General features: G+C 48.3%; 1 protein-coding gene across 7 annotated transcripts in view; it reads left to right on the plus strand.

Annotated features, from left to right (window-relative positions):
- Window positions 1–10129, plus strand: part of LOC131136458 (AMP deaminase 2-like) — a 22134-nt gene extending 12005 nt beyond the window's left edge. Inside the window, exons 1-19 of one of the 7 annotated variants that reach the window (XM_058083279.1) lie at window positions 990–1184; window positions 1269–1334; window positions 1732–1856; window positions 1963–2093; window positions 2806–2874; window positions 2985–3087; window positions 3160–3358; window positions 3525–3666; window positions 5316–5405; window positions 5987–6116; window positions 6206–6400; window positions 6470–6601; window positions 6690–6853; window positions 7045–7171; window positions 7255–7418; window positions 8206–8326; window positions 8552–8725; window positions 8862–8972; window positions 9056–10127. In XM_058083279.1, the coding sequence (XP_057939262.1) occupies window positions 1827–1856; window positions 1963–2093; window positions 2806–2874; window positions 2985–3087; window positions 3160–3358; window positions 3525–3666; window positions 5316–5405; window positions 5987–6116; window positions 6206–6400; window positions 6470–6601; window positions 6690–6853; window positions 7045–7171; window positions 7255–7418; window positions 8206–8326; window positions 8552–8725; window positions 8862–8972; window positions 9056–9253 (2280 nt within the window). In that variant the 5' untranslated portion in view covers window positions 990–1184; window positions 1269–1334; window positions 1732–1826 and the 3' untranslated portion in view covers window positions 9254–10127. The other 6 variants (XM_058083276.1, XM_058083278.1, XM_058083275.1 and 3 more) reach the window with 6 other exon arrangements.
- Window positions 10130–10146: the final 17 nt, after the last annotated feature.

Below are 10146 nucleotides of genomic sequence, written 5' to 3' on the forward strand. Positions count from 1 at the left end.
ATATCAGCCTTTCTTTTTTGTAGAAGACAACACTTTGGCCTGTAGAACGTTTTGATAGAAATGCTAATATTGCTAAGATGAAAGTAGGAGTTGAACCCTGCAACCCTACGTCAGCAGAGGCCAGAGCAGCCCCCCCCCCACCCCACCCCCGGTGTGTGTATGCCATCATGTTGCTGTGTGGAGCGTGGAGGCGTAGCTGTGTCCACATTTAGCTCCTAATCGCCCGGCTTCGCCCACGGAGTGGCCGTCCGCTGCTGGTGCTGTGAATGTGGACACCGCCCACTCGACAGTTTGCGAGTGCTGCGCTCCGCTTTGTTAGCCGCTTAAACCACTTGGAAATACCACCCTGACGGGCTAAACACCTTAGCACCAATGCTACTTCATTCATTCATTCATTTTATATATATATATATATTATATATATATATTATATATATATTATATATATATATTATATATATATATATATTATTAATATGGCATCATCACTTCCATAAAATCACTGGAACCAATCAGCCGTGATAAACGAGGAAGAAGTTGATCTCCATTTCTGACTTTGGTTTGCAGGACTCCCTGAGCAAGGCAGTCCCTGTAATAAATGTCACATGTCCCATCAAGGTACCTTCTCAGCCTGATGTTCTCCAGCAGCACAGCAGCCAGATGACGTCATCTTCATTGTCATGGTGTCTGAGCTAGCACTATTAGCTTCAGAAGCTCTCGTACGCCCAAAGCATTGAGGAGGACATGGGGGGGGGGCTGCTGTTCGGCTTGCACTGTGGCCAATCTATCACGAAGGACGCGGTCTCCCACCCCCCCTCCTGGATGGCTGTGCATTGGTACATTCCAGTCCAATGGAAGGGGGGGGGCAGCTCCAGAGGCAGAGTGCAGCCGCCAGGAGGAGGGCCGTACACGCCGCCGTGCGAGGGGGAGTTGATGGATCCGCCGGATGGCGTCTTCGTATGCGTGACAGGGGTAGGGCAGGAAGCCAGAGATGGAGCAGATCAACGTGTCTCGTTGTGGCTTTTTGTCACTCTCCCCCCCCCCCCTCCATCGTGCATGGAGTGCGAAAGGACAGAAGATGGCATCCTGGGCCGTTGCGGCTTTGCCAGGCATGCTCCATCTCCTCCTTTCCCTCCCCTCCTCCTTCCTTTCCTCTTGGCCTTGTCCAGCTGCTGGTAGACCTGGTAGGCCTGCTCCGCCATGTCGCCTCCTTCTGAGCCCAAGCACAAATATCCTACCCCAACCCCCCCCCTTTCCTTTCCACTCAGTGTGACGGTCTCCTGTTGTCTGTCCCCGACTCCGTTGTGTAACGGCTTGGCACCGTGCAAAGGATGGTGAGTGTCCTGTGGGTCCATTGGCACAAAAACCTGGAGGGATTGGGGGGGTGAGGAGTTAAGGCGAGGATGAAAGTGGTTTGTTTTATTTGTTATTGTTAGCTTTATGCATTATTTTAGCTATTTGGGAATGAACTATATCAGCAAATGTAGTATTTTAGAGATAATAATAATATAATAAAATGAGTGTGTTCTCCATAGGCAGCATTATGGATCATCCTTATAGTTATGAGCCCAAATCTCCACGCAATAAGTGAGATATAGTAGAACCAGAGAACAATAAATGAGATTTTTTTTTTATCAAGAACAAATTTATCCTTATTCAATCTTTAGTAGTACCAGTATTTCTGGCCACCTTATTTGCATTTATTAATAATCAACATGTTTTCTTCTTCAGCTGACTTTGGTGCTTTCCGCCACCTCCTCACCCCCCAGCATTCCCTACCTGGGATCCCCGTGGCCCTGAAACAGTCCATTGACCTGCGAACATCCATGGACGGGAAGTACAAGGAGATTGCTGAGGTTGGTGCTGAAGGACCTCCTTGTCATCGATGGCTTCATCGTCTGTACGGATTTACTGTATTTTATAATCTATATTTACTGTGTTTTACTGTACTTCCATGTGAAGGAGCTCTTCTCACGCAGCCTGACAGAGAGTGAGATGCGCAGCGCTCCTTACGAATTCCCAGAGGACAGCCCCATTGAAAAGCTGGAGGAGAGACGCCAACGTCTGGAGAGACAGATTAGCCAGGATGTCAAGTGAGTGCCAAGGAATAAGGATATTTGACAGCGTCCATACGTCCATACGTCCATACGTCCATATATCCATACGTCCATACGTCCATACGTCCATACGTCCATACATCCATACGTCCATATGTCCATACATCCATACGTCCATACGTCCATACGTCCATACGTCCATACATCCATACGTCCATACGTCCATACGTCCATACGTCCATACATCCATACATCCATACGTCCATACATCCATACGTCCATACGTCCATAGAACCCACAATTCATTCAAACGCCGGGAGGTTGGCTCCACGAATGAGGGGACATTTTAACATTCATTCATTCATTTTCTACCGCTTATCCTCACGGGGGTTGTGGGGGTGCTGGAGCCTATCCCAGCTGTCTTGGGGTGAGAGGTGGGCTCCACCCTGGACTGGTGGCCAGCCAATCCCAGGGCACATATAGACAAACAACCATTCACACTCACATTCATACCTATGGACAATTTGGAGTGGCCAATGAAGCTAGCATGTTTTTGGAATGGGGGGGGGGGGGGCAGAGTACCCAGAGAAAAGCCATGCATGAATGGGGAGAACATGCAAACTCCACACAGACATGGGTGGAATCGAACTCGTGTCCTCGCTGTGAGGCCGGTGTTGGACCCCTGCTGTTCTGGGATGCTTGCGAGGATGCCAAATGGCCAGGATGAGCCCATCTTGTGTCTTCGTAGGTACGAACCAGACATCTTGCTGCGGGCCAAGCAGGAGTTGATGAAAGCCGACAGCGCTGCTGATCTCCAGTGAGTGCCTCCACCGTCATCTTCACAGCGGCCTCTCCAGAGGTTGCTCAATGACCTTCAGCTGCCAGAGCAGGAAGTGGAAAATGACTGCTAAATGAATATTCTGTCAGATCCATGAAGGAGCAAAGCCAAGCGCCAGATCTCCTGGAGAAAGAGGTTCTCCCAGAGAGAGAGTACCAGCGAGTCACCATCTCTGGAGAGGAGAAATGCGGAGTAAGACTCATTCGGCTGCAGCATCCATCTCCACTTATTGTTCGCTGCTCTCTCCTCCTCCATCCCATCCAGGTCCCATTCACGGACCTGCTGGACGCGGCCAAGTGTGTGGTGAAGGCGCTCTTCATAAGACAGAAGTACATGGGCCTGTCACTGCAGAGCTTTTGCAGGACCACGGCTCGATACCTGCAGGAGCTCAGCGAGAGACCCCTCGACCTGAACTTCTACGAGCAGGACATCCAAGAGGGGGCGGAGACCGCTTTCACGGCCGGTACGTCAGGTCAAAGATCCTCTCTAGAAGACGGTGTGATGTTGTCTGTCAGAACCGTCTGTCAGCTCATCCATGTCAACCGCCGCCATCCTCCATGACGGCTGGCGGTCCATCCTGAACATCTCAAATCACCTTCTCCTTCATTTGGCATTTGGTCCTCCCCCAGACACCACGGTGCACCCACCTGTTGCTGAAAGCCACCCCTACAAGACCCGGGACCCGGCCGGCATGCCCCCCGACATGGGCTACGGCTGCAAGATGGTGGACGGCGTCGTGCACGTTTACGGGTCAAGAGCCACGATGGACAAGTGAGTACGTTTAGCTTGTTAGATTTCCTGGCAAGAAATCCTAAAGATACAATTTTCCAAATGACTCCGCCCCCAGGGGAAATGGAATTGTACCTTCTGTTGGAAATATTGGAATGTACAAACTTGGCCAATCGGGAAACAGCTTTTATTGCAAAATACATATTCCATATCGATTGCAAAGTACTGCAGTAAGTAATAGTAAGTTGAAAACCTCCAAGATACACAAGATGAATAACCTTCCAACGTTTAGTCCGTTCCAGAAGGTCTGACTCAAACCAAAACGGACTCTAACCAAAGCACTTCTTCCCATAGAAAAGACTGTAAATCCCATCCATCCTTTGTCTTTGCTTCGTTGCGTCACGTATGTTGTCCTAAAATGCAAACCGCAGCCCACAATGCATTGCGTGATCACATGCAAGGTCAATCAGGCAAACGCCAGCCAAGGCAAAATTTGGCAAAAATTTGGGAAGTTTACGGAAAAAGGCGCCAACGTTAGCCGAGGTACCACTTCCCATATATCCCGATGAATTTTTATAAGCTATTCATTCTATTAAGCTATTAGCTATTCTATTAGCTATTCTATTAGCTATTCTATTAGCTATTCTATTAGCTATTCTATTAGCTATTCTATTAGCTATTCTATTAGCTATTCTATTAGCTATTCTATTAGCTATTCTATTAGCTATTCTATTAGCTATTCTATTAGCTATTCTATTAGCTATTCCATTAGCTATTCTATTAGCTATTCTATTAGCTATTCTATTAGCTATTCTATTAGCTATTCTATTAGCTATTCTATTAGCTATTCTATTAGCTATTCTATTAGCTATTCCATTAGCTATTCTATTAGCTATTCTATTAGCTATTCTGTTAGCTATTCTATTAGCTATTCCATTAGCTATTCTATTAGCTATTCTATTAGCTATTCCATTAGCTATTCTATTAGCTATTCCATTAGCTATTCTATTAGCTATTCTATTAGCTATTCTGTTAGCTATTCTATTAGCTATTCCATTAGCTATTCTATTAGCTATTCTGTTAGCTATTCTATTAGCTATTCCATTAGCTATTCTATTAGCTATTCCATTAGCTATTCTATTAGCTATTCCATTAGCTATTCTATTAGCTATTCTATTAGCTATTCTATTAGCTATTCCATTAGCTATTCCATTAGCTATTCTATTAGCTATTCTATTAGCTATTCCATTAGCTATTCTATTAGCTATTCTGTTAGCTATTCTATTAGCTATTCCATTAGCTATTCTATTAGCTATTCCGTTAGCTATTCTATTAGCTATTCTATTAGCTATTCCATTAGCTATTCTATTAGCTATTCCATTAGCTATTCTATTAGCTATTCTATTAGCTATTCTGTTAGCTATTCTGTTAGCTATTCTGTTAGCTATTCTGTTAGCTATTCTATTAGCTATTCTATTAGCTATTCTATTAGCTATTCTATTAGCTATTCTATTAGCTATTCTATTAGCTATTCTATTAGCTATTCTATTAGCTATTCTATTAGCTATTCTATTAGCTATTCTATTAGCTATTAGCTATTGATTCTCATGTGCGTTTCCAGCTTTGAAGAATCCTGGAATTTAGCTGGTCCAACATGGCACCAGTGTTTCTACCAATGTTTACATGTGCAGGAATACGGAGCTGGACCTTCCCTACCCGGACCTGCAGGAGTACATCGCTGACATGAACGTCATGATGGCTCTCATCATCAACGGACCAGTGTACGCTCCATCTTCTCTTCCACTGCATGGCATGTACCACGCAGCTTCATTTCATACGCAGGATGCCTCGTATGCCTCAGGATGCCTCGTGGCCGCGCCGTGGCCCGATGGTTCCGATGGTTCCGATGGTTCAGATGGTTCCGATGGTTCCGATGGTTCCGATGGTTCCGATGGTTCCGATCTCTGCTTGTGTGGACTTGCATGTTCTCCCCGTGTGTGGGTTCCTCCGCTTTCCTCCCCCATCCCAAAAACATCTTGGCTCCATTGGCCACTCCAAATTGTCCATAGGTAAGACCGTGGGTGGGGGTGGAATATGGAATATGTGCCCTCCCCTCCCAGGGACCAACAGGCATGCCCACGGGCACGCATGCCACCCTGACCATTCCTCAGCCCAGACCAGCTCGTCATACAAGGAACGTGTATTCCACAGAAATCTTGAACGTCTGCATCGTGACACCCCAAATATTATGTGACCGCCATCAAACATTGAGTTCCCTGAGCAGCCATTTGCTACTTGCTTGGGAATTGAAGGAAGTGAGCGTTCCCATTATTCCATACGGCCTCACCTGCTCTTCCCACAGGAAGTCCTTCTGCTACCGGCGCCTGCAGTACCTCAGCTCCAAGTTCCAGATGCACATCCTACTGAACGAGATGAAAGAGCTGGCAGCACAGAAGAAAGTCCCGCACCGAGACTTCTACAACATCCGCAAGGTACCACTTGGGGGGCAACCTCGCCAAAGCCTTCTGGCGTTCCAATCCAAAGTCAGCTTCTTCATCTGCTTCATCTTCTTCATCTGCAGGTGGACACTCATATCCACGCCTCCTCTTGCATGAACCAAAAGCACCTCCTGCGCTTCATCAAAAGAGCCATGAAGAAGTACCCTCAGGAGATCGTGCATGTGGAGAGAGGCAAGGGCCAGACGCTCATGGAGGTGTTTGAGACCATGAACCTGACGGCCTTTGACCTCAGTGTGGACACCTTGGACATGCACGCCGTAAGTTGGAGGTCTGAGTAGCAGAAGGATCAAATCCTGTTGACAGTCCTCGTCTCCTTCCTCTTGCAGGATCGCAACACTTTCCATCGCTTCGACAAGTTCAACGCCAAATACAATCCCATTGGAGAATCCATCCTGAGGGAGATCTTCATCAAAACCGACAATCACGTGGAGGGGAAATACTTTGGTCACATCGTTAAGGTGCACGTGGTCATGATAATGCTCCTTGGTAGAGCGTACCGTCCTCGGTAGCGCCCTCTGCTGACTGTGTCGTGCTACTGTCCATCAGGAGGTGATGGCTGACCTGGAGGAGAGCAAGTACCAGAACGTGGAGCTCAGGTTGTCCATCTATGGCCGCTCCAGGAACGAGTGGGACAAACTGGCCAAGTGGGCCGTGGAGCACCAAGTCTACTCTAACAACGTGCGCTGGCTGGTACAGGTCCCGAGGCTTTTGTAAGTGGCACCTAGCATCATTTAGCCGGTCATGGCGCCTGTACGCCACCAAAACCTTCAGCAGGTACTCATTCCTTCAGCAGATCCTTCAACCTAGCCTGACCTCACCCAACCCCGCCCACCACGTAAAAAAGCAAACAATGTCAGTTGTCATACAGGAAGTGGTCTTTGTCTGTGTCTTCTCCTCCAAGTGACGTGTACCAGACCAAGAAGCAGCTGTCCAACTTCCAGGAAATGCTGGAGAACATCTTCCTGCCTCTGTTTGAAGTCACGGTCCATCCCGGCTGCCATCCTGAGCTGCACCTCTTCCTCCAGCACGTGCGTACCAGGAAGTGGCCTGAAGTTGGGATGACAGTACGGGGGCTTCATGTGGGGTCTCTGGGTCTTGGTCCCCCCTGCAGGTTGTAGGTTTTGACAGTGTGGACGACGAGTCCAAACCCGAGCAGCACATCTTCAACCTGGACAGTCCGCTGCCAGACGGCTGGACAGAGGAGGAGAACCCGCCCTACTCCTACTACCTCTACTACATGTACGCCAACATGAGCGTGCTCAATCACCTGCGCAGGTACGACGCCCGATGCTGCAGCTCCATTGTCGTCTTTCATCACAGCGTCGCCATATTTGGCAAACGTATGTTCTGGATCAGATCTGCTCATTCCAGGCCAGCAGATTATTTCCAGGTACTGGAGTGGGATTTGGCAATGAAGCCGTTATGGATCGGCCCGAGTCGCCATCTTGAATCAGCCGTTATGGATCGGCCCGAGTCGCCATCTTGAATCAGCCGTTATGGATCGGCCCGAGTCGCCATCTTGAATCAGCCGTTATGGATCGGCCCGAGTCGCCATCTTGAATCAGCCGTTATGGATCGGCCTGAGTCGCCATCTTGAATCAGCCGTTATGGATCGTTATGGAGTCACCATCTTGAATCAGCCGTTATGGATCGGCACGAGTCGCCATCTTGAATCAGCCGTTATGGATCGTTATGGAGTCGCCATCTTAGCTGGAGTCTGGACCTTTTCTCGTACCACCGTCTGCTGGTCAGAAGAAGCAACTGATGCTAGTGGCGATCGCTACCAGGTTTCATACAATATATATATCACGTATCAAGCGAGTGGAGTACTAAAGTTTTTTGGTTTGATCATGAGTCTGGATGAAAAGTACCAGGTGAAGAACACGAGTGGAGATGTCATGAAATATGAATGATCTCAGATGCCCAACCTGGTGTCATATTTCCCTGGCTACTTCCTGCCGGGTCAGGGCTCATAAGTATAAGTAACATAAGTACTGTTTAAATGAGGGCCCGGCAGGACCAGGATGGACTGACTGCTCTGTGTGTTTGTTCTTGAATCCAGGCAGCGGGGGTTCCACAGTCTTGTCTTGCGTCCTCACTGTGGCGAGGCAGGCCCCATCCATCACCTGGTGTCTGGGTTCATGCTGTCTGAGAACATCTCCCACGGACTGCTGCTCAGAAAGGTACCACATTTGGAGTCGTGGTCTCCTATAGAGCCGCTACACACAATAACCCGCACAGAATGCTACATAGATCTCCGCTGTGATTGGCTCCCAAAGACTTCCGGACTACTGCTGAACCCCTTTCTCATTTTGTCGTTACAGAAGTTGATCATTATTTTGGCACGGTCATCTTGATAAGGAAAACTTCATCTAACCACGATTGCATCATGCCTCGTCTGTCCGCAGGCTCCGGTACTGCAGTACCTGTACTATTTGGCTCAGATCGGCATCGCCATGTCTCCTCTCAGCAACAACAGTCTGTTCCTAAGCTACCATCGGAACCCTCTGCCCGAGTACCTGTCCAGGGGACTGGTGGTCTCCCTGTCTACGGACGACCCCTTGCAGTTCCACTTCACCAAGGTCAACACACACCAGGCGTCTTCTTTGCACACTTTGCTAACGCTCTCTGGTGCTGCATATGATCTTCTAGAACACCCTGGTCGGGGTATTATGTCGGGGTGTGGATCCCGATTAGCATTGGCTTGTTCCTTCACAGGAGCCCTTGATGGAGGAGTACAGTATCGCCGCTCAGGTGTGGAAGCTGAGCTCGTGTGACATGTGTGAGCTGGCCAGGAACAGCGTGCTGATGAGTGGCTTCTCCCATAAGGTATCCGTGGGTCCACCACCAGACCACACCTTAGCCATGGCGTTCGCCGGATACTTCATTTTGCTGCTAATCTTGCGGCTCAGGTGAAGAGCTACTGGCTGGGGCCGGACTACGTCAAGGAAGGGCAGGAGAGCAACGACATCAGGCGCACCAACGTTCCTGACATCCGAGTGGCGTACCGCTACGAGACCATGTGTGAGGAGCTCAATTTGATCACGCAGGCCATCCGTACGGACGAGCTGGACACCATCGTGGAAGAATCTGCACAAACGCAGCAATAAGTCAACCTGACTGTACCCAATTCCCCTGCATGGCAACTGTGCACATTTTCTACAAATATGAGTACAAATGGTCCAACAGCACTGTGGCCGTTTCACAGAGGTTCCCGTCTGTGAGTTGTGAAGTCTATGATCTTCAATGTGTGTACGTCCTCCTGGCCATATGACATCAGCATAGAGGTTCCCGTCTGTGAGTTGTGAAGTCTATGATCTTCAATGTGTGTACGTCCTCCTGGCCTTTCCGTGCTGATTCCCTTGTAGACCTTATCGCCAACGCTAGACCCTGGTCTTACATCGCTAGACCCTGGTCTTGATGTTTCCTTGCTGCCTCAGCAGCGGCTGCGTGGGGGCGCCCCAAGCTGCTCCTGACAGCGTCTCGTCACGCTCTCCTTCGTCTGCTGATGGTGAAGATGACGATGATGATGATGATGATACCGTACGTTGCTGCAGTCACACCCTCTGCACAAAGCGCAACCACTGCCAAAGGTCATCAGCACATCAACCCCAGAACTTCCTTCAAAGTTCCTTTGGACCATTCTGGAAGCTTCAAGTTGCAGTTGAAGCCACGTTTGTCTTCTCCCGGGTGATCATGTATGAAGTTTGTGTCGTATGATTTGATGCTGTCTGTGTTTCTGGAAAAATACTTGTTCACGTTCAAGTGGTGTATCAATATTTCACAACGTGAAAGTAACCTATTACATTTCATTGCCTTACTGTTATTTACTTTGGTGTGTGTGTTTGTACTTCAATTCTTTTAAGCGTAAAGGAAAACTGCATTTTGCCCATCCTCAACAATCCTCATGTGGACATCAACACGTCTTTCTCTTCTTCTTTCTTCTTCTTTCTCTTCTCTCTCTTCTCTGAGTGTTCTCAGATTTGCCGCTAATTGTTTTTCA

This window comes from Doryrhamphus excisus, chromosome 10 (assembly GCF_030265055.1).
Source record: "Doryrhamphus excisus isolate RoL2022-K1 chromosome 10, RoL_Dexc_1.0, whole genome shotgun sequence".
Lineage (NCBI taxonomy): Eukaryota > Metazoa > Chordata > Actinopteri > Syngnathiformes > Syngnathidae > Doryrhamphus > Doryrhamphus excisus.